Source organism: Gymnogyps californianus, chromosome 4 (genome assembly GCF_018139145.2).
Source record: "Gymnogyps californianus isolate 813 chromosome 4, ASM1813914v2, whole genome shotgun sequence".
Classification (NCBI taxonomy): Eukaryota; Metazoa; Chordata; class Aves; order Accipitriformes; family Cathartidae; genus Gymnogyps; species Gymnogyps californianus.
Window position 1 is genome coordinate 65,003,719 of NC_059474.1, and position 24,666 is coordinate 65,028,384.

The 24,666-nt window shown below is 40.9% G+C and overlaps 1 protein-coding gene across 5 annotated transcripts in view; it reads left to right on the forward strand.

The window, feature by feature from the left end:
• The window catches only part of ARHGAP24 (Rho GTPase activating protein 24), a 259,411-nt gene that overhangs the window by 74,989 nt on the left and 159,756 nt on the right, over positions 1–24,666 (forward strand). The window contains exon 1 of one of the 5 annotated variants that reach the window (XM_050895330.1): positions 14,538–14,677. The exons of the other annotated variants lie outside the window; for them this stretch is intronic. Coding sequence (XP_050751287.1) covers positions 14,669–14,677 — 9 coding nt within the window. The 5' untranslated portion in view covers positions 14,538–14,668. Of the gene's footprint in view, positions 1–14,537; positions 14,678–24,666 lie in introns of those variants that run through there. 5 annotated transcript variants of the gene reach the window in all.

Sequence of the window (24,666 nt, forward strand, 5' to 3'; positions counted from 1 at the left end):
ACAAGAAATGGCCATCTCTCCTTGTTGCCTAGAGGATTTTCAGTAAGGGAGATCAGAGATCATTATTCACTCTGGTCCTTGCCTTTGGAAAGCCACAAGAACCAGCTTTTGTGTAAATACTGAAGAGCAGTGTAGCAAGTGAAACAACTTCTCAGTAGATACTACTTTGACTTGTAAGAGCAGCTCCCTCGGTCTTGCGTAGGGGAGGATGTGATGCACCAAGTCTCTGCACGCTTGGCTTTGTGGGCCTTGCTCAAAACTCCACCTTTCACAGAGCAAATTCAGGGACTTGATGTGAAAACAGCAAGGAGTGTCCAGACCACTGATGATACTATTTTTTCATTTCTAGGCAAAACACTTGCTATTAGTCTAGGAAACAGAAACAGTCTTGGGATGGACATGTGCTATTGGGTGAACCCTTACCTGTGTAGGAGCAGTGCTTTGAAATACTGGGTTACCTAAAACCTATTGCAAATGGTAGGGGAGAAATTAATCAAATACAATTATGCAGGTGTCTCAAGAAATGTGGGGGGTTGATAGAGAAAGCATGTTTCTCAGGAATTTCACTGGAAACTCAATATGCTGGATGAAATTATATAGGATTTTCCTGCAATCAGTAGTGGTGTTTGCCAGTAATGCAAGGATTTGCCAGAAAGGCTATTATTGGCTATTGGATACATTTTTTTGAGGGTGGTGAATACGGAACTTAAAAACCAAACAAATAAAAAGCCTCCACAAAAAATCCATCAGAAAGCACACCTTAAACAGTTTATGTGAATGCAGTGGAATGGAAGGATGTCCAGCACACCTTAGATGAAGATTTTAAAAAAGTCAAATGACATGGTATTCTGCAGCGGCAGTCAGCTGCCAATGACTTCCTGAGACAATAACATGCTCTAGAGCAGTCCTGATAAAATGTTTCCAGCTGGTCTTGCTGAACTTTATCTAAAAAAAATATGAAGTAGACAAGAAATAGTGGCCCCATTTTTCAGATGTCTGAGTAGAGCCTCCTTGTGACTGACTGTACACCTCTTCTAATAATTTCTGCTCGTGGAGTGCTTGTTGTTGGGTAAACTTGCAGTGCAGGTTGCAGCAGAGCAGTTGGCTCGCGCTGAGCTCAGCGCAGTCATGGCCTGGTTGTTCTTGCTATTCAGCAGTCTGGAGTGTGATCTCTTCTTTATTTTCTTCCCCTTCATGGCTTTTGACTTTGCATAAGCTCACTAAAGTAAGGTACTGCTCGCTGCAGTTTTGCACGCGTTGTGCAAACTAGAAACAGATTTTGGGTTAGCCATGTGTTCGTGGTTGTCCTGGTTTCAGCTGGGACAGAGTTAACTCTCTTCTTAGTAGCTGGTACAGTGCTGTGTTTTGGATTTAGTGTGAGAATGATGTTGGTAACACCCTGATGTTTTAGTTGTTGCTAAGTGGCGCTTATCTTAAGCCAAGGACTTTTCAGTTTCCCATGCTCTGCCAGCAAGCAGGGGTGCAAGAAGCTGGGAGGGAGCATAGCCGGGGCAGCTGACCTGAACTAGCCAAAGGGGTATTCCATACCATGGAACGTCATGCCCAGTATATAAACAGGGGGGAGCTGGATGGGAGGGGCGGATGGCGGCTCTGGCATCAATCAGCGGGTGGTGAGCAATTGCATTGTGCATCACTGGGGTTTTGTGTTTTTTTTTCCCTCCCCCCCCCCTCCTTTTTTTGTTGTATTCCTTTTCATTACTATTATTATTATTATATTTAATTATTACAATTGTTAGTGTTATATTTTACTTTAGTTATTAAACTGTTCTTATCTCAACCCACGAGTTTTACTTTTTTTTTTTTCCCCCCTCTTTCCTCCTCCTCACCCCACTGGGAGGGTGGAGGGGGAGGCAGCTGCGTGGTGCTTAGTTGCTGACTGGGGTTAAACCATGACAGTGGTGTAATGATATTTCCTGTTTCTTGAAACGCTTAGTTGAAGGAAGAGAAGCCTCTGTGTAACAGACCTTTCTATTTATGATAAGTGCATTTTTTTTCCTTTCTGATCATTCTTGATCTCCATCCACTGAACATAAGGTCTCTCAAGTTTTAAACTGAAAATTAACTTCTTAACTCTATCACTGATTGAGTTTCAGATGCAAGAAGAGTTGTATCCTGTCTGATGTGAGTAGCAGAATCTCATGCTTTGTTTCTATGTGAGACAGAAACAGATATGACCTGGCATGGCAACAGGCAAAGCAATCTAAAGCCTGGTCTTTCTCATGTAGTGAACTGCTACAGTGGTGGCTGTTCAGTGCAGAAAGTGAAGTGAAAGCCCCAAAACTGCTTTGGGCTTTTTTAAATGGGTTTTCAGGGAATGGCTCCTCAAGTAGATGAATATAAGCAGGCTTTTGCAACTCAAGCAGAGACATTTCTGGAATATAGGGATGGTTGTTGAAGGATAGGTCTTAAGTTTTACATACAGTAGAAAGTTCTGCTATTTCTAATACCTGTGTGCCTTTGTAAGTTAAGTAAGTCATTTATTGCTGCAGGTTTCAGCAACTTATTCGTAGAGACACATTATTTTACTGCAATGACTTATGTCAGTGCTATTAAAGGTGTAATACACTTTTGTCAGTAGATACCCATGGGAATTTTGTACAAAAGAGGTTAGTGTGATAAGGGTGAGTTTATTTGAAACCAGGGTGTTTCTAATGCCATTAGTCAGTTGCTTGGAAAAGGTTTCTCAAATTCGCAGGACTGAATTTCTGTCCTCAGACTAAGACAAATAGCCACAAGGTCAGTCACTGAGGTGCTCAGCTTGGAGGTGATCAAATTCCAACTTTAATCTCCTTTTCTGCTTCTTTCAGACCAAAAATGTGAACTTGAATTTTCAGTAATTGTTCTTTGTTTTGTTCCTTTGAAAAGCTTCGGAGGCCTTGGCCCAGTAGGAGTCTTAAAAATTTTCACAGGAAGAAAAAAGGTTTCTCTTCCAGCATTAACTGCCACGTTAATTACAGGAGTGTCAGTAAACACTGAGCAAGGTTATGGATTCTGTGTGTCCTGGTTTTGGCTGGGATAGAGTTAATTTTCTTCCTGGTAGCTGGTATAGTGCTATGTTTTGGATTTAGTAAGAGAATAATGTTGATAACACACTGATGTTTTTAGTTGTTGCTAAGTAGTGTTTATACTAAGCCAAAGATTTTTCAGCTTCTCATGGCCAGCCAGCAAGAAGGCTGGAGGGGCACAAGAAGCTGGGAGGGGACACAGCCAGGACAACTGACCCAAACTGGCCAAAGGAATATTCCGTACCATATGATGTCATGCCCAGTATATAAACTGGGGGGAGCTGGCCAGGAGGGGCGGATCACTGCTCAGGAACTAACTGGGCATCTGTCGGTGAGTGGTGAGCAATTGCATTGTGCATCCCTTGTTTTGTATATTCTAATTCTTTTAGTATTGTTGTTGGTGTTGTTATTATCATTATTTTTCCTTCCTTTCTGTCCTATTAAACTGTCTATCTCAAGCCATGAGTTTTTGGTTTGGTTTTTTTTTTTTCCGGATTCTCTCCCCCATTCCACTGGGTAGGGGAAGCGAGCGAGCAGCTGTGTGGTGCTTAGTTGCCGGCTGGGGTTAAACCATGACACTGTGCCAAAATCAGGCAATTCTTGCTCGATGCTTTTCCCCAGCTTATCCTGTTGGAAATTCAGTTCCCCCATGAAGATGGTTTTTAGGTTTCAGTGCAGTGCAAGGAGTATTCAGTGTCTCTCTTAGTCAGCTTTGCATGTAGCAGTTGTGTCATTCTCTGTGACTGTACTGGTAACATCTACAAACTGCTATCTTGCTATTGTACCAATTCATTTAAATCTGTGCATACTTCATTCCTGAGGGCTTGTAGCTTTTCATTCTCCCTGAACTTGAGTGAATTTTCAAAACAGCTCTCAGGTGCAGTCTTCGTCCTTCTTGCATTGCTGCTGTTCTCTCCCTTCAGATCCACCTCTGACCTCAACTTCCCCTGGGTTTTCCTTTGCCTCAAAATACACTGGCTGGTGACATAACTGCCCCCATCCTCTCCCGGTATCTATAGCATTCATAAAGGGCCAGCTGTACGGTTGTTGCTCTCTGACATGGTTCAGTGTCTCTATCCCATTTGATGACTTGGAAAATAACAGATTAAATGGTTACCTTCCTACTCCCCATGCCCTCAGCAGTTCCACTAGCTGCCTGAGTAGATCTTCAGTAAATAAAAGTTTGTAAGTATTTTCCGCAATCAGCCTCTTTGAAGCATTTTGACACCCACCTGCCCCAAAACAAAAAAACAAACAGTGGGCCTAGATGCTGTGCAAATCTGAAAAAGTGTCTGTCTTCTTTTAGGCTTCAGAAAACCAGTCCAGTGACTGAAGTTCAAAATTCCCTGAGTTGAGACGGTTTTGTAGGTGGGAAATGTGAACCTTTCATGGTGTTTGAACTTGTGCATTCCACGGGGACTTTTTGTTGTTATAACCAAACTTGGAAAGTCAGAATGGTAAAGAAAAGGTGATCCCACCTGAGTCTGCCTGTTTATGTGGCAGGCAGTACAGACCCAGGTCCTCTTCCAAAGCTGTTTGGGAACAACAAATAACATGTTTCCAGACTTCTGTATCTTTAATCAATCCAAACTGGGAAATTAGTTTTAGTAAATATTTTTGTAGTAGAACAAAGCAAAAATGCCTCATGGCATTGATTGAAAATGCTAGCACCATTGACCCATGTGTGCATTCAGAGCTAAAGCTCTCAAGTATGCTACCATGTGTTGTATAAACTGTGTGTATAATTAGACTCAGCCAACAGCTGCTGTTAGATTGGAAAAGATAGGCACTCTAATAAGATGTAAACTAGCCAACAGCTTAATTTCAGTTCTTGGTGGCCAATGCATCTGCTTAGTCCAAATGTTCAGAGAACTGCCCTCACCTTTCACTTGGTGGGACCAGGGAACTAGCTTGTTTGTAATAGCTTGCTAACTCTGAAGTAAAATTAAACCCTTAGTATGCTTCACTGCATTTCATGGATGAGCAATACTTCCAGATGTAAGATGCCGCTACATGATACAAAACTGCTTTTCCATCGTGGTGGGGCTGCCCGGTCTGTAACTGTCTTGAGTCTTGCATTTCTTTTTATGCTTGCACCATCTTGCCCTCCTTCCTTTCCCCTCCATTTCTGGCTCGTTCCAATTGACAGGGTTTGGGCAGGGAGGAGAGGGGAGATACTCTCTTCCTGCTTTCCTGTATTGCTGGCCAGATGAAAAGTGCGTTTCTGGTGGATGCTAATGAATGTATATTTAACAGGTTAATGAAGTTGTGTGGAGAGGAGTAAGGACGGTGTCAGGCTGCTGCTGGTTAAAAAATATACCTGATATTATGTTGTGGTGGTTGTCATTGATTCTCTTCTTACTACCACCTTCTTGTCTGAAAGACTGCTGATCTAAATTCCTAATCATGCCAGTGGTTTTGTATTATCAACTCCAATGTAGTGCAATGCCTTTTGTCATATTCAGTCGGACAACAATGGTCTGCTCTAGATGTTTCTCTCTAGCTTTCCTTGCTTAATAACTGTTGTACCAGTGGAGTAAAGCAACTAATGTGAATACTGCTACACAGCACGTGTGAGGGTGTAAGGCGAAATTCTGTGGAAATCAATCTCCAAATTAATCTTTAAGTAACTTTAATGCTTTCTCTTTCAAGCGTATGTGGAGCCTTTACCATTATAAAAGTAAATATTTTTTTTTTTGCACTCCATTAATTTGGGCAGCAGAGGCTGTGTGATAAGTTTGTCTTGTCTAAGGGCAAACACTTGAGATAATGAATAGATATGGATGTTGTGTTTTGGAGCCTGACTGATCAAATTCAGTGACATTTGATCAACTCATAACCTGGAGCTGCTGCCGGCAGCTTCTAGCTTAGCGTATGCTATTAAGAGAATACTTGAGATGTGCAAAAGTTCAATTGGTCCTGCGTTATCTTATGTAGGCCATAGTTAACATCCCTATTTAAAGAAATCCTAGGTGTGCTTGCTTATTTCCTTGCATATTGCTAAGGGACTTATTTAATGTTGTTGCTGTAGTAACTGAGGACCGATTCTAGCAATAATTTTTAGCAGCATTTGTACAAGTCCACTGATTTCAGTTTCATTCAGCTGGACTGCATAAATGCTCTTCTGTGTGAGCTTCATCACATGAAAAATGACCTGAATCCTATGCAAGTTCAAATGCAGTGAAATGGTGAAGACATGCTATGTAACGTAGACACTGTGGACAAAACAACCCTTCCTCGGTGTCTTGGTTATTAGAGCCTTTGGGTTGCCACGTGTTCCCTGACAAGCTGAGCCAGACATTTCAAATCCCTTCGTACAGAACAAGTTTATGAGAATGGCCATTACAGGTGGTATTTGTGTTGGCAGTTTCAGAACAGAGGCCAAGGGTTGAATGGTAACAGAAGTAGCTAAATTAATTCCTAATGCTGGAGTGACATCCTTTTCAGCAGACTTGCAGCACAAAAGTTGAGCTAACAAAAGCTTTCTGTGTTACTGCTTGGGCTGCAGAATAAAACCCATTAAAAGCCTGTGCAGCTACCCACAAAGAGCTCCTGCTCTGAGTGAGTAATTGCAGCGTCTCCAAGAATAAGCAAATGCTTTTAACTCTTGAATAATGACCACAAGCAATTGAAGAGTACTAAGGACTTTCATAGACACAGGCATGTGTTTTGGAAGCCTGTTGGCATGAACTGAGCATTAGTGTAATGATCTGGTCATGCAGGTGATAGAAAACAGACACAAGGTTGTGATTTAAGTAATGAGCTGATGCTTTAGTAAGCCACTATATGTGCATTTGCCAGAATACAGCGGGGATCTCACAAGAATCTTCTTGTATGATGGCTCAGCAGCGTAGACGTTCCTCACCTAATCCATAGGTTTCAGCTCTGTTTTAGGACTACTCGCCTGCCCCTTTTCCCTCCGTGTTTCCATAATGTCTGTTGCTTCAAACTTAAGTTTTCCTTTCTTCCCATAAGCAAAGGCAAAATGGCAGGTCGTCTTTACTTTGGAGGAATGACTGTTTCAGCCTTGAAATAGTGCTAGACATGTGAAGGATGGGGAGCAATGAAAAGCCTGCATGCCATGGTCCTATAGCTATTAGAGTAATTAGTAATTCTGTCCTTATGCTGTGAGGAGCATAGAGGCTACCCCTCAGGCTGCCCACTTGGTCTTTGGTGAGGACCAACTCCTTTCTTTGCCTGTTTAATTAGAGCTTTATTATCCTAAAAATGCATTTTAAAAAAGCACAAACACTCTAGCAGGATGCAAAAAAAAAAAGTAAGTGAACAGCTTGAAAAAAACCTGGAAGTATTTAGATGTTTTGGAGCTCAGTGAGAATGAGACACACTTGCAGATTTTTTTTCCTCTTCCTTCTTTGCCTTTTTCTCACTTGAAGAGCAATAAATAATGTTCCACATCTGAAGAAGAGGTTTAGTATTTGTGGGGAGGAAGGATATTGTTAAAAACTTCGGTCTGTCATTTTTATTAAAGTTACTATTTGCCACATACTGCCTAGCATTAAGGTGCCAGATTGCCTCCCTGGGCTTAAAAGTGATACATATCCCATTGTGTACCAGCAATTACTGAAACACTGTTTAGCTTTTGCAAGCTGAGAGTATATTTAGCAAATTATTTATATGTTGTGTTTCTCTGATATTTTTTCTGCAAATGAAGTTGTTGCTCAGTACACTTTATTATAAAATCTTTCATTCCTAATACAGAATCACTAACCATGGAGTATCTGGGAGTGAGCTTCACAGCTTTTCTTGGTATCTTTTGTTGAATGCAGTATTACCTCTTCATCTGCATACTCTTAAATCCAATGGAATGATCTAGTTTCCTGTGAGACAGATGATGTGCTATATAAACCAACTTTTATGTGTTACAGAAATAATCCCTTTCAACAGGGGAAAGGTTGCCTAGGGGAACTTTTTGAGGGAACACCTCATGAGAAATGCTAGCGTGATTGGTATTAGTTACAACTCCTGTTAGCACTTCTCTGAAAAGGATAAAGAAAAAAGGCAGGCTGAGATCAATCTGTTTTCACAATTCCTTACGTAAATGTTTAAAAGCAGAGAGACTGGCCATAGGTAGAGCTTGGATGAGACATGCAGTGGTGTCAGGAAAGAAAAGGAGATGTAGCAACGTGAAGTTTACTGTGCTGTAACCTTCTTTGTGCCTCTTAAGAATGCCAGATCAGTCTCATGAGCATCAAACCTGCTTCATTTCCTTTAAATGAAGGTGTGTTAAATTCCATACAGTATCAAAACTCTTCTGTCCCCAAGTATCTTGCCAGGAGTGAAAAGCTACACGGGGGTGAGGCTTAGCAAGATATGTGTAATAGTGGACTCCTGAAGGTATGTTGTTTGGTATGAGAATTCACAGATTAGTCTGGAAGAAGTCCAGTGTTAGATTTCATTCACAGTCTAGGCTGTAAAACATATATGTTGCATTTAACTAACTTCAGATCAACAGAAGATCTTTTTCCTTTTGCTTCCTGGGTTTGATTGTTATTCCAGGTGTGTTTCTTCATTTTCTTTCATTTATTATTAATTTATATAATGTCATTTATATAACCAACACTATCTGGGAAAAAGAAGTATGAGTCACAGCTGAAAAATAAAACATACAGAGCCTCTGTGTCAGCCTTCTTGACGTACTGAAGTTTTTGGCTTTCAATTTTCTGGCCAATTGCCTCATTTTTGAATAGGTTAACCTGAGCTGAGGTGGAGGGTACAGAGAAAAATAAATCTTCACTATTTTATAATGTGACAATAAGAAGAAATGCATAAAATAAGTTTCTACCCTCTGGCTCATACCATGGCGAAGGTAAAATCTAGCATTTTATGAGTAATCAAGCGATTCTCAGCCAGTTGCAGACAAGGATTCACATATGTTATGTCAAGGACGTGCTAGAGAGGAAATGGTGAGCTTTTTTCCTTAAAATAGTCTCCAAGTTCTTATAAAGCACTTGTTCCGATAAAAAGACTAAGTCTAGCAAACGTCAGTGCTATCACTGGCTCTTGTCGGCTGTGGAGCAGTCTTCACTGGAAAGAGAAGGCCCAGTTCTTCTCCCTTCTCCTCTGCAAGCAGGAGCTTTACATTTACCAAGGCACTTGTGACTTTGGAGCATGAAAACCCAGCCTTTACTCAAGTGTGAAATCAGGATTTTAGGACCAAAGCATTATGACCCTTGGTTTTAGGTGATGTTTCTCACAAGGCCTGTGGATGTGTTTGTGATTGCAAGAAACAGATTACATCCAATTTTAAGAACAAGTGTGCATGATGGCATTTGTTCTAACCTCTTTAGTGTAATAGCTAGTCTAGTAAACACAATGATTATTTTGGTGTCCCTTTGCTACACTGGAAAGAAGTATCCAATTAACTGAGTCAAGAAAACACATCTACTGCTCTGAATGCACAAAAGGCTGATTTAATGTCTAAATCTGAGAGTATTTAACATTGTGAGTAAAGCTAATTAAGCTATTAAGCTGACATGAAGAAAACACAAAGTAAAACCAAGATACTCATTCTTGGCTTGCATTCACAACAGCTGCATTCTTGCACTTTTTTGGTATGATGACTCATACATAAGTACAGTAGTATTTCTAATGAAATGTTTAATTAAACAGAAGGAAGGTCTGCTAGGTTCAATTGTTGCTGCTTTTCTTGGTATCCCAGAAGATGACAGCATTGGGACTTCTCACGGTGTTTTGTGTCCTGCTGAAAATACTGATGTGATGTTCAGAATAGCTGTATATGTAAGCTGTTGTTCTTTGAATCGTTGGAGCAATTTTGTCCTAACTAAAGGGTGTTGCATATGGAGTCTGTACTACAGATGTGTCTCTCAATGTCTTTTCCATTGCCGGAGGTCCTGCTCAATGTGCTGCCTCTGCATATTTCTGGGTAACATGGAGTCTCTGTTACAAAACCAGCAGTACCAGTACTGCTGTTAAAAGACACCAGGTTTCAGAAGTTAAAAGGGCTTCATTAGTTGAATGATGCATATTCACTGTATTTACAAAAAAAATATTTTCCCCAAATATTCCAGTATTCGTCAAATACTTTCCTTCCTGAATATGTTTAAGTATCAGACATTTAGTACAGCTCTCAACAGCAGTGCATGGTAATTCAGTTGTGTGATGTTCTCTGTAATGGCAGCCATATGACTTGCATCCAGTGCAGTGATCAACAGTTGTATGTCTGCAGTATGCTACAGGACCCTAGAAATGCAGGATGCTTTCCAGACCCTCTTCTCTTACTTTGAAAGGCTTGAGTTCACCTGTGTACCTAAGCAGGTATTCCTTCATAAGCTTTCGGGTTACCCTGTTATCCAAAAGAAAGTATTACCATTGAAGAGAAGAGCAAGTTTGTGTACTTGACTGGGATGGAGTCTGCCAGAAAGTTTCCGTTCTTTAGTTTGGTTTTAATTTATATTGTTTTCTCCACTGTAAGTGTCCACAGTGTGCTCCTGCTCCTCTCCCTCCCTGTCCCATTGCACTGTGCTTTGGGAGAGGAGCAGAGCTGGGGGGAAGTAGGAGGAGACAGGCAAGGGTGAAAGGCCCTTAAGTACTGTTCACACTTGGCTTCCTCTAGCAGCATCCATACGTCAGGACTGAGACCATCTGCAGGGCATGGATGATGGATTTCCATCACCCCTGTCCGGCCATCTCTGCTGCTGGAATGGGAGTATTGGTGGAAAGACAGGAGGAGATGGATGCTGCCCAATACTGGGATCCCAGTGAGAAAGCGCTTTGTGGATCTAGTAGCTCAAATGTGAACTAGTCCAGTTGACGTTTGTAGCTTGCGGAGTGTTAATTTGAGCTGGCAGCGTCGAGAGGGTGCAAGCAGGGGGAATTTCGGAGAAAGGTTAAATATATGCATGCAGAACTGTGCAGTCTTTTTCAGATGAGGGGCTCGAAGGTGGTGCTGTGGGAGTTTGGACGCGAATGTAAGCATTTGACCTTGGGAGGGAGGTGAAGTGGTCAGAGGGGCCTGTATGAGAAAATTTAGCTGTGTTGTGTAGGCTCGAAGAATGTAACCTGAGATGGAGGGAAGAGCATGTTAAATGAGCGGCTAGAGAACAGGACCAGGGTTTCACAGCAGGTGTGGGAAGGAAGACCTGGACTTCCAGACCTAAAGAGCTGGTAAGACTTTCATTACTCTGTTAACCACCATTCTTCACATTCTCTCAGTTTTCTTCAGAGGATAATTATTTGCTTGCATTATTGTGCTTGGCTCAGCTTGTGAGACACAGTGTGCATCTGCAAATGACATTAGCTTCAGTATTTGGCTTGTAGTGCTTTCTCATAGAAGACTTCAGCCACTATTGTTTTTAAAACCTCAGGCAGCTCACAGTAGAGCTCATGAAGGTATGCTCTGTGGATGATACAGGGACAAAGGGGCTTTTTTATAGAATGCTTTCTCAGTCTCAGTGTGTAGACACTTTTAAATTAACATTTGACAATAGAATAAAAATGTTAAACAAACCAGACAGTAAAATGCTAAGGCATTTCTGAGATGTTAGAACAATACATATGCTTCTCTCAAATTGGTGGTAATGCCAGCAATGGGACAAATGGCTGCTGAAGAATGAGACCAGCTAAAGGCAACCCCCTCGCCCCCATTATCCTGTGAACTGTGTCCAGCAGGTCCCCAGTGTGTTGCAAACATTCAGGAAGAGCATAAAGGCTTTTTATGTAGGGTGGCTGTGAATAATAGATACTATGCAGAAAAGAATCGCTGCACATTGTGGAGTTCATTAATACATGTGTAGTCAGCGAGAAGGCTGAATGACACATTTCTCTATTAACTGCTTACACAGACAGCTGACAATTCAGCCACTGTGTGCCCAGCAGGAGTGAGGTGGTAGAGAGTCCCTCCGGAGAGGAAAACTGTGATCGTCTGCTTTGAGAGATGCAATGGTCAGGGTTGGGAGGGGACAGAAAGTGATGTCTGCAAGAATTAGTACTGGGAGAAGGCCTCCTCACGTGACCCAAAAGGTGATGTTGCAATAAGGTAGGGTTTGCTCTACCTAAATCATTTCAGGAAGAGATTTACTAAGGGATACAATTATCTGTGTGAAATTTTGGAAAGCCCACATAGATTTTTCTTATGGGCACCACTGGTGCATATGTGAAATAGTAGCAGTGTCACCAGGAGCAGGGAATGCCATTATTACCTGCACTCTTCAGGGCAACATGTGGAGGAGAGGGGGAAGGAAGGTTTCAGGAAGGGTTGCTGAGCTCAGACTGGCTGCGGGTCTGGCTGGATTTTAGGCAGTGGTGGAGTTGAGCTGGGGAGGAGGCAAGAAGCTGTGCTTCTCTAAGAGAAGAGCTAATGTATTAAAGACTGACTGAAAGGAAAATGCTGAAGATAGTATTTTAATGGAGGAGTGTCGGAGATGAGTCTTTTGACTTCCTGTCTGAAGTGTAAGTGATCCTGCATGATGCTTTGAAGCTCCTAGTTCATGTTACTTTCCAAATTAATCCAATGTTTTTCTGTGAGCTCTTTCTAAGAAAACCAAAATTTCTGGGACAAGCCATTTTGCATGTAGAGCCTGGTAAAAAGATTAGAAATGATTTTAGAACAGAGGCTCTGGGAACCAGGTAGATAAGAGGGGAAGCTTTGGGATTTGGCCTTGCTGGTTTGCATAAAAGCAAAGGGAAAGACTAAGCAGTGAGAGTTTTGGATAGGTACACACATGCAGACCACCATGTATATGCATCTCACACTTGTTCTTGTCAGGGGTGAAAAATGTGCACAATCTAGCTGATAGTGTTGAGTGGATTTTAAAAGTAGGTCATTCAGTTAGCACCATTTCTTCTGTTATTGCAAGGTTTGTTTTCTTTCAGGTATCCCAGCTTTACTTCATTGTAGACTTCTGCTCAAGCCTCCTATCCCTTAATGACTGTTGTAGCATTGGGTATCAGTGTTCTGATAGTTCTTTTGCAGCACTGTGGGGAAAAAAAAAAAGTAGGACTGGTGTAATGGGTGGCAACATCAACATTATCTTAACAAGCAGAGACTACATTCCATTTGATAAGTGCCTTACTAGATCAGAAGTGTCTCAGTGTTTTCAGGTAGAAGTAGAAAATATTTTAGGTTTTGTATCCAGCTTGACTGACATAACAGTCATTAAGTACTGTGAAAAGCATTGTCTGTACACAATACAAAGAAAATGCAGGTGCTGACAGGGGTATGAACCTGAAGTCAAACATGTAAAAGCAACCTGTACCTTTGCTATTGCAATGACCTCGTAGCTGTGTGTCTCTGAGTGGAGGTGTCACGTAGGGGCTTATGAATATTGTAGCAGTTCGTGAGTTAAAATTTACTTTTTTTCTGAGACGTAACAGATGTTCTATCAGTTTAATGACTCTAGGTACAGTGTCATTTACTTAAACTTTATTACACAGATTTTCCAAACCTGTATAAATACCTTACTCCATATCTACTAAAACGGCTAAATTATGGGTTTTTTTGGTGGTGGTGATGGTGACTTTTTTTCTTTTACTATCTTTTTGGTTTAAGGCTATTTAGGTTGTAGTAGTGAAAGTAGTGTTTTGAGAAATGCCTTAAATCCTGTTATAAAAGCGGATCCTGGCTTTCTACTTTATTTAAAAAACAAAAACCACCAACAAAAAGCCCCAAAAAACAACAACAACAAAACCAAAATCCAAAACAAATAAAACCCACTAAGGTTGGTAATAGACTGATACACAGTAATGATTACTCTAGACTCCTGACTGGCATAAATGGTTTAGAATACACCTTGATGTTGTCTGCCAAGAAGGGGCACTTGCAGCGCTTCTGTGGGACTCCTAAATTTAGAAGGTGGCACTGAAATGGGTGCCTGGGCAAGTTTTCATTGGCATGAAAATGGAGTAAGATCTGAAAAGACTCTTCCTTTTTTTTTTTTTTCTTAATTATGCTGGGCAATAGTAGTTACAGCTGGAGGGATGAAAAACCAGATTCTGTAATGGTTGAGATGAGTTCCTGAGCAGCAGTGTGTGCCAGGCAGTGTCAACTATGGCTGCTTTTCTCTGGATTTCCGCAAACGCTTTTCTGAAAAACACAGTCGTAGGAAGGGCATGAGTTTGGTTTAAGTGACGCAGAGACACAAGTAAGAATGGGGGGAATATCAAAACAGATCACTATAGCTTTTTCTGCATACCAGCAAAGGGGCAGGGAGACAGTTTGCTGACAACCAGGAGAAGCAGCTTTGGGTGCAGGAGACAATAATTGGTTGTGAATCAGGAATGTCCGGTGTAAGTTACTTGCCTTGCCAGGGATAATTATTTAGACAGCTAACTTTCTTCAGCTGTGTGCTGGCAACCTCCTTGCCCTGAGTTGGGTGAGTAGTGCAATGCAGCTGTTGCACAATTTCTTTTAATGATTGGGTTCTCAGGCAGCATCTGTGTCACCTAAGGCAGCTTAAAAGCATACTGTGGGCTACACTTCATCTTACTGCTGGTGGTACAGGTTTTGCACTGACCTTGATGTGCTCAAGAAGTCTGTAGTGACCAGCATTCAGGCCTGGGCATTTCTCCTTTCTCTCTTCAAAGCAATTAGTTGTTACTCAAGTGTGCATACCTCCTTCTGAACTAGTTTGGTAATGAAGGAGGTCTAACCACTGGAAAAATGCATGCTTCAGGTGAGTGTGAGGAGGGCTGTGCTCTGTGTATGTCTGTGTTTGTCCTGAGTGGCAGAAACTTGAATGCCTTTGTCACTTAGCTGTGGTGACAAGTCCCATTTTACATCTTGCACTCTGAGGCAAAGCATGCTCAGGATGCAATTGTGTTTTGATGTAGTGTTACTTCAGGTAACACTGTCCTTTCACATTCTCCCCACCCTCGTGTTGGTTAAGTGGAGTGGAAGGACAAAGTGCCAAAAAAAGCATGGAGGTGGGAGGGTATTGGGAGTGTTTGGAAAGAACAAAAGGGAGGCTGGGGTCTTGGGGGAGAGAAGGGCAGGAAGCCTAAGGGCGTATATCTGGTCAAATGTTCATCCTTAAATGATCATCTGCCCTACCTAGTGTGGCAGGTATCTGAATGAACAGAGAGAGTTTCTGAACTGTAATTTCAGAAAGTGTTACCTATTATGTAGCTTGCAAAATATATGAAGGCTTGTGCAATGTTCTGTGGGGAGAAATTTAGTATCCCAAAAGGAAAAGCCTAGGTTTGTGGTTTTCAGATATTTTCAGTTATCCACAGTTAGTTTTAGTGTATGGATAATTTAATAAACACTTTTTAACTTAAAAACATTGCAAAATGCAAGTGAAAGCAGGTAGAGATAATATTTTTAATAGGATTTGAAAAGAAGATTCAATTGTAGTTAATACTTTGAAAATATACGGACCTCATTTTGTGGGAGGCTTGTAGCATATTGAAAAAGAATCAGATGGAATTGATGATCATTAATTTAGTTTCATCTCTGGATTAAGTCCACAATAGGATGCACATTTTTGTGCACTGAGTGTGACACAGATTTTTGTCTAAGGCAAAGCCACGGACTGTCAGGGACCTGTCAAGTGGCATGCTAGGACTATCTTAAGGTAAGACCTTTTGAAAACTGTCAGCTGCATACATAGGAAAAAAAAATTAGGTAAATTAGGTCACCAGTGTTGTAATAGTTGAGACACTGATTTTTAACCTAGGTTGAGATTGTCATTGCAGGAACAATTGCAAATGCTAGGGTCTGTCATCAGCAAGATGGACAAATAAATATTCCTTTTTTTTTTTTTTTCTGCAGCACTTTATAGTGAGTTCTAGGAATTACATTTTTTTGTTGTTGTCTGCCCAAGGCCTGCCTTTTTTAGTGGAAAATAGAGAAAACGTTCCTTCAGAAGAAGGAATGAAAAGTTTTATGCATTCAGCACTTGCATGCACAAGCAACCCAACCAGTCCTGTGAAAATGAGCACAGGAATGAGATTTTCTGTTCACCTGAAAGAACTTGGTGAAACTACAAAGTTAGGTTTCTAAAAGAAAAATGTTCTTTAGCCCATGGAGTATATTTTGTAAGGGACAAAGAGGGTTGAGCTCCCTGCGGCTGCAGAGAATGGGGGCGGTGTGTCATATAAAGACTCCATGAAAACGGCAACTATTCATTGCAGCCTGGCGCTTATTATCCAGGATCACAATGGTGGAAATGGCCTTTCTAAACTTGCTTAAGAACACACAGATCTGAATGTGTTTAGAGCTTGGATGCGCTTGGTTGAATTTCATAGATGTCTTGATGTTGCCTTCAGTGTGTTCATAATGGGTTGGTGAAAGCATGCCAGAGCCAGGGAGTACGAGTGGGGTGAGCTGGTGCTTTGGGATAATACCCTCTTTCACAGCACGGCTTCTGAAGGCTGTGGTGTGGCTGCTGGTGGTGACAGTTCTGTGCCAGTCACCTATGAGAAGAGTTGTAACCATTTTAATGATGAGTAAAATGGCTTTTGTATTATCTCGAAATTAACAGTACATTGAATATAAGCACAGCTGGCAGGAATCTGCAAATCTGCATTTGAAATTTCGTAGCTCTTCACTAGAAAATTTTTCTGTATGATGATAGTTTCTTTGGTCTGCATTGCTTATTTCACTTACCTGCAGGAGGGAACCATAAGCTTTGTGTGGGGTAATCTGAAAAGAAAACTTACTGTAATGTTGTAATTTCTAATTTCTTACAAGAGACAGTAACTGCCCTGTCTTGAGAAAATGAGTAAGAGCCCTGTATCTTCAGCTGTGGGGAAGTAAGAAAGGAAGGACTTCTTATAACTTCCTATGAGACTGGAAGTACATTATTACTACAGGGTGTAACAGTAAAATACATTGGACCTTGCACACTGTCTATGACTTGTATGGAGCTGGTGACACAGTGAAATAGTATGTGTATCAAGTGTTTGCATATGGGCAATTACATTAAGTGTTTTCCTAAGAGATTACATCTGTAGGAATTGCGTAATAATACTGGGATTAATGCAGTCACTTAGCATCAGGTGAGGCCCAGGCAGCTCCTCTCCATCTGCTCTGGTTTTGTCTGCTAAGTTTATTGGTGGGTGTCTTCCTTCTTAAGTGACTTCCAGTGTCACATAAGCTGAATGGGCAGGGAAAAATCACATGTATGTGATGGAGTAGTGCCAAATCACTTTCTTTGCCAAATGTATCCAGTCATCTCTGGAAACAAGCATTCTTCTAGTCCTAGCTTAGGCCATAAATGAAAATGGGCCTTTTCTCATGTGCATGCTTTTATAGATATTAGCACTGTGATATTAGAGGTTGGTGGGTGTTTACTTCCTGTAGATATTCCCAGCTAGGCAAGTGCAGAGAATAATTAGCATTGTGCAAAGATGTCTTTCATGTGGTCTTAAAATAAAAGGAATATGGCTTTGGGATGTTAAGATGTTTGGTGCAGGAACCCGCCCACTTCTTGTTTTCTTGAGTCTTGTTTTGAAATATAAATCTTGTAAAGACGCTTCGTATCTTAACCATGTCATTTTGCTGCTTGCTGTGTAAGTACTTTCTGCTGATAAGTCTTATTACTTGTTAATTATTTAACGTAAACACCAGATGTAAAGAAGGACCACCATGCTTTCTTGCTCTATTTGATACCATTGTAAAATAGACCACATGGATATGTTTGTTTATATGCTCTTGTAGGATGCTAATGTCTACCTCTTTTTCAAGGAGCAATTTTACAGTCAGACACTGTTAAGAGATTAATGTATTGGGTTTTTTTCTCACTACTGGATTTTTGATAGGTTTTTAAGATAACTATGAGGGATTTTTAAACAATACTGTGTTGCACTTAGCACTTTTCACCGCAGGATTGTTCACTCTTTTTTGTGTCGGCAAATACTGCTACTGCGCTATTTTATCAGATTGTGAAATTGAGGGCCAGTTTCTGCTTAAAGAGAGGAACAAACAAGAGATTAACATTCAAATTCATTAACTGTTTCTTCCAATCTTAAAATTCTTCATAACCTTTATGGAAATGTTGTGTATCACTTAAAATGAAAAGAGCTGAACAGAAATTTCACTGTTGTTTTATACTGGAGGTTTCTCTGAAGTACTAAAATGTTTCATGATCTCCAAACATTTCTATAAGGAATATATCATCTCCTATTGAATTCTACAGAATCATTTCATCAAACTATAAGCCACAGGTTTTTTTACTAACTCCTGCATGAGTTTTCCAGAAGTGTCTCCCCTGTCCCATATCATTAAAACACAGAAGGCGAGTGAGCAGGGGTGACAGCTCCCAACAGTTTTGGATCAAGAGAATAACAGTCCCAATAAATTAGACGACTGTCACCATTCATCATCTGCAGTATAAAGTAGAGCTTGCTGGAGTAGAAGGGATGTCCTTGATTGTGGTGATGAGGCTTATGGCGGGATGCCTAAGATAACATAGAAGTGATGGGAAGAAAGTCTTAAAAGCAAGGGGAGCATTCTTCTGTGCGACAGGCCGCCCTGCGTGGAGGCAGTGTGGGCAGTTGTCCAGGAGGTCAGATAACTTTTGGTGAGGTAACTTGAGATAAGACTGTAGTTTTCAGCCATTACTCACAGTCTGCAGACTGAGGCGTGACCGCTGGTGTTGCCAGATGAATTTCAGCAGGTAACCACTGTGTTTTATAAGGCAAATTTGATTTTGCTTCCATTTCTACTGCACACCAGAAGCTGATGTTTTCTCACCAGCTGTTACTCATTTCTTACTACGTTTACACTGACTTGTGAAAGACTTTGACTCAGTAGCCTGTGCATTTAGATTGGGAGTCAGATTGCCTTTTGCTTACTTTAAAATGGCTTACCTGAATGTGCAAATAAAATTTGAATAAACTTGTGGAGGCATGATTGATGAGTTTTCAGTGCTCAGTTGGATATACTGACTATATGAAAAATGAGGCTCCTTTCAGGGATGAGTTGAATGCCTAAAACTACAGTTTGCTGCTTTATCATCTCAGCCCTGATGCTGCAGTTGGTAATTAAAATACATCAATAAGGCATTAATGATGAAAAAAATTTTTAAAAAATTCTTCGTTTGAAGAAAGCATGTGACCATATGGAAGTTATTCTTTATTTTAGCAAGGTTCTGTGAAACTGAACTAGAAAATATTCAGTGTCTGCTGAGCTGCCTGCCATGTTGGCTAGCAGACAGAAGAACTTGAGTTTCAGCAATGGCTTGCATTTGGAGGAGAGTCTTTCAGACACTTTAATTTGCTTTTTACTTTTTTCTTAATAAAATGCACATTTCTGAAAATGGTGAAAGTGTAGTAATAACTTTAGAGTCTGAGGCCTAGGACAGGCAATGAATAGATCTTGGTCTCCTTTTTATTCCTTAGTTCCTCTATGGGTAACGAGCTTGGCCTTGGGCAACGTTTCCTAGGGAATTCACTTGTCTTTGCTTCTGGTTAACAACTCCTGCAGCTGGTCATTAATCTCCAGAAAATGTTATGGAGCTTGAGCCTTATTACTTAAACAGAGAGTTCATCTTGTGGTTACCTTTTTATGCTTAAAATATTGCTATTAAATGCTGTGTTTCTTAGTAAAGAAAAGTTTCTTTGGGGGTGGTTATTATGAATTACACTCCGACCATAAAGAGTTCACATCTTCTGTTGGGTACATAGCTAAAATACTGTAATAGAGTCTTTTATTTTGAATACATGCTGTTCTACATATATACGATACCTGTTTCATGAGTCGTGGATATCTAGTGAGAAGCTTGATCATGGATATGTCTGTCTAATTAGAAGGAATGAGACAAAGCCTGTCCCATGTCTAATGCTTGTCGTTCATTGGTGTGTTGCAGATGTTAAATGGCAGAGGAAATGAGCAGAAAATAACAGCCATTTCAAGCCAAAATGTTGTGTTACAGATAGCACCAGGAAGTGAACTTTGGATGGTCTGGTCTTGGAGAAATAAAACAGCTTTTGCAAAGGATTTTATTATAGTTTGTTTTGCTGGAAAATTGATGGGAATGGGAATGAGATGAAGCAAAAATGGTGGAAAAAGGTGCCCAGGAACCTGTGAAGCAGTTGAGGTGAGATTGAATGGTGGTGCATTGCTACCTCTGGCCATCACCTCTGCTTTCTTGTCTGTGCAGGCATCCTTAACAGACTCACATCTATTGATTGTAAACAGCCATAGGAAAAAAAAAACAATAGTGGCTGAAGGTGTCGTGACTGAGCTAGCAGGAGGCTAAATTAGGTATAGATAGCCATTTTGTCATGGTGGCAGAGAGAGGAGGGACCTAGAGGCACGCTTTGTGTTGTGTGCTTGGCTAGCACTATATGAGAAACAGCCAGACGGAGCTAGAGGGGCACAAATCAAATAGCAGTGACTTGGCAAATGAAGATTATATTTTGATGGCAACAGCCTGAAGGGCAGCACTCAATAGTGATGTCTTAATTTTCTCTTTACTTTTTTTTTTCTTCTGTATTTTTGCATCATGCTTTCAGTAAAGTATTAAGAAACTTCAGTAGCAGCAGAGGCCATATCATCACTACATGACTTAGCCAAGAGGCATTAAATGTATTTGTTAGGTAGAAGGAATAATAATAGAATATGAAAAGTGCACAGATGTTGACAAAATAATAGGGTTTTCTTCCCCACACAAGATACAGGCTGTCTTCCACCTTGCTTTCAAACACCAGAAATAACTTTTTGTCCTCCAGTGGTTAGCAACCCCCTTATGTGTTTTAAGTTTTTAAAGGTGTGATCAGAGGCTTGTGGCAGTCAGTCTTGGCTGGCCACAAAGGAAGATAAAAGTGGATAGCCTTCACAAGGACTCATTCCCCAAAGTGATAGTGCCAAGCTGATAACAGTGGTCCTGTTCCTTGTAATTTCACATAATCTCTTGATCTTGTCAGAAAGGAGCTCTTGTGCATTAGACTAATCATGATATCAGGTCAGTATCGAGTGGCCTGAGAAAACCAGCACTCAAGTGTTTTCCATCCCACACTTAGTCTAAATGCTAAAATGTTGCTGTAAAAATTCCCAAACTATTAGGGATGATAAGCAGTTATGTGATAATCGTTTTTGTCTACTGCTTGACCCTTGCACACTGCTCTATGTACTGTGATGGGCTTTTTGATGATCTTTCTCTTTTCCTGTTTAAAGGGAATTTCAGCACTGTAGGAGGTCTGTGTCCATTAAAAGTGCCCGTCAGGATGACTTTTTTCCTCCCTTCCTTTTATTTACTTGGATGTGGTACAAGTGCCGCATGGCTCCTGAAGTAACAAAATGAATAGCTCACAAGAGAGCCTCGTTACTCTTTAAATGAAAATAATTGAGTCCTTTTAGCCTATTAGTGCTTAAGAATAGCCTTCTCTAAGCCATTACCTCAGGGATAAAAGCCGTATTTGCAGCTGAATAAGCAGCATGTACAACATGACTTGTTGCTAGGGAAAGAGGCTTTCTTAGTTCTCCGCCAAGCGAGTGGCTTGTGTAGTAGATAAAAACTGAATGACCTCAAACTGCATTCTTGAAATCCTCTTTACTCTTCCGTTGGCAGTCTGAAAATATTTCCGTAAGTGACTCCGGCTTTCTGGAGCTGCTCTCATTCCCTTTCCAACTCGGACAGTCAGCGACGTGGGAAAAAAAGCCCCTCCTGCCTATCGGGGCCAAACCTGCGAGGGGCAACACTCGCTGCAGGCGCTCGTCTCATCCAAGTGAAATGCCCAGAGCCCAGCCGTGCGTGGCTCGATGGAAGGCTGTGAGATGTGGGCAGAATAGTCCGTTAAATTGGCAGATTTTCCCGTTTTCATCACTGCAGCAAAGGGCCAACTTCTTTGCAGTTCAAAAGAGCAATGCAGAATACGTCCTGGGAAGGCAGAATTTTGGTAGCAAAACATGTAATAACTGACTGCAGGGAGTAAAATAATTTGGAGCACCTTTGCGAATTTTTTAGTGTAACCTTATCTCAGACCTCGCAATTGCTGGAGTCCTGAGCTACAGCTGGAAAGTGTGCCCATGGTGCTGCTCCTGGATTTGGCACCAACACTGTGTGGACAAATCCAGTGATCTTGGGTGGTGGTGGGCTTTTCTTGTTTTTAATGATTGAACCCTGGTTTTGGTGGAGTTATTGATACTAGGCTCCATCAAGAATCATTCCAAGGTTGTTAAAATAGACCGGGCAGTGTAAAAGTGTATTGAGAGGAGTCTTGCCAGATTACCTTTAAACAAGACATTTAACTCTTTATCAGCAATGAGGCACATAAAAATGCTTTTTGCTCTTTAACAGCTGAAGTTTGTAACAACTGCACAGAACACAGTGCAGCGGGGAAGAAATTGAGATGGTGCTGTACTGATTAGTATAAGAAACTTCACTAGAACAGGTCCACGGCAGTGCCTTTATTCAGCTCGGGTTTATCAGATGGGTCCTTTTCCCCCTGTGGAAATGAGGACAGTTCAGTTTTAGAACTCATTCTTTTCCTTTAAGAATAGCAAGTTCAGGCGTTGATACTGGATGGGTGAAAAAAGGGTAGTTAATAGTATTTAAACGTTTAAATGCCAAAAAGGGCTTGGTGGTTATTGCTCCAACATCCACTGTCTTACTTTCCAATGTCTATTTGTTGCAAAAACATTGCACAGGACAGCAGGGACCAGGACAGACTGCAACTCTCTTGATACTAGCATGATAGTAATAATAATGAGTGACAGAAGCCCAAAAATCCTGACAGTGTCTATAATGTGAGGCTGTGTCTTGTCCACCCTTCGGATAGATGCTGTAGCTGTCTCAGTTTAATAATAGAGACAAGAATCCCACAAAGATGATGGTGGCTGTCATTTGTTTGACTGGAACTCATATTCAAAAGGCCTTTTGGCCAGAGAGATCTTAAGTCTTGAATATATGGTACGAAACAGCTGTGTATCACTTAAAATGCTCTGTAACTCAGTGACAAGGACTGTGTACCAAATATCAGACAGGAGCATTTGCAGGCTTCGGTACTTGCATTGATTTTCCTACATGATAAAGCCATTTGTGTTTGAAAATAATTTTCTTTATCCTAAATGCTTCTCAGCACTCAAAGCTTTTTTAATCTTTGTGTAAATGGGAACACAAGCCTTTATCTTATACTCAGATGGGAGGTCATTAAATTGTAGTACAAATTTGTGTTTCAAAGTTAAAATCTACTCAGTCCCCTAGAGTGGAATAATATCTTATCACTTGATCTTCTCTACTTTAAAGGGGGGGGAAAAGAAGACAGAAAGAAAAGTTTCCCTGGAGTGATCATTGATACAAATTCTTCTATGAGACAGAAAGGAGGTGGTTTAGAGATGGAGGTTTCTAATTCAGAGTTGTGGAAAATAGCCTTTTGTTCCCTAACACAAACCCTGCTAAAAATAGATGGATACTGTTGCTTCAAATGAACTTGCTACTATTTGTGTTTGAGTGACTATAATGTTTATTATCTTGCAATTCAAGGGAGCTCTCAGGCTGGAGAGCTTTTTTGTTCTGTTCGCGCTAAGTGTATTCCAGGGGGTCCCACTTCTTGATTGGGGCTCTGACAATGGATCGTAGCGGTAGAAATGATGATAACTTGCTTCATTCTGCATAGCTCCAAGCCTCTCTTCAGCTATCTCCACTGACGCAGGCAGAAAATGAGTTTGAACCAAAGTCTTCTGTCTTTTAGATTTAGGCTATCACTCAGTGGCTCTCTCGGTTGGACCAGTTTTTCATAGTATGCATACTTAAATGCTTGTTGGGCTAAAGAGTAAGCATTTGTGAAAGGTTTCTAGCTGGATAGATGGGATCTGGGATGTGAGGCCCTGGTGTTCTTCCTCTGCAGTGGGAATGTTTAACCCCTTTGTTGTTTCTAGGGATTATGTGCACCCACTCTCCTCTGACCTGTCCCACAGGAGGGACCTTTCCTTTGGGTGCTCGTTGGAAAAGGTGGGAATTGTGCCTGGCTTTTGTGCATCCAGGTGCATACACAAATAACTGAGTTTCTGCGTAAAAATGGGAAGACATAGCAGCATAATCCCTTTTCCTTTATACAGATGTTTCCCAGGACAGCTGTTCAGTGAAAAGCCTTGGAATGGCTGAAATCTTGCTTTTCCATAAAAGCAGCATTTCATATCAACCCCCCATCCAACTCTAAAATCTGCCTGTGAGTCTAGATGTCTCTTCTTGGATTGCTATGGGGCACGTTCAGAAGCAGTTCACCTGCAACTGTCTGCTTTGCTTGGGGTATCCATTCAGCTACATTAAACGAGTTAACCAGTTTGTGTTCGGTATGTCATTGATGACTGTAGATTTAAAATGTAAAAATTACCAGAATTGGAATAGGAAACTAATGAAGAGAGCTCCAAAGCTATAAATATGAGATGCTGATTGTCAAAATTGATGCTAACAATTTTACAACATAATTTGATTGATGTAACAGTTAAAACAGCAGCCTTGAACAGGATGCTTTTGTGAACAAGGTAATTTATCTCAGCAAATGCGTTCACATAAATGTTTTAAAATGAAAGGAATGATAAATCTGTCTAGAGCCTACACACAGTAGAGCTGCCAAACCTGCCACCTGTTAAAGATTTTAATGAACTGTTCTTTATTTAACGGAAAAAGTCAAATTAGTGCTGTCACTTGCCTTTGCTGAGATTTTCCTTATCTCAGGCACTCTGAGATATCGTTTAGCAAATGCTTCTAAGTGGAGC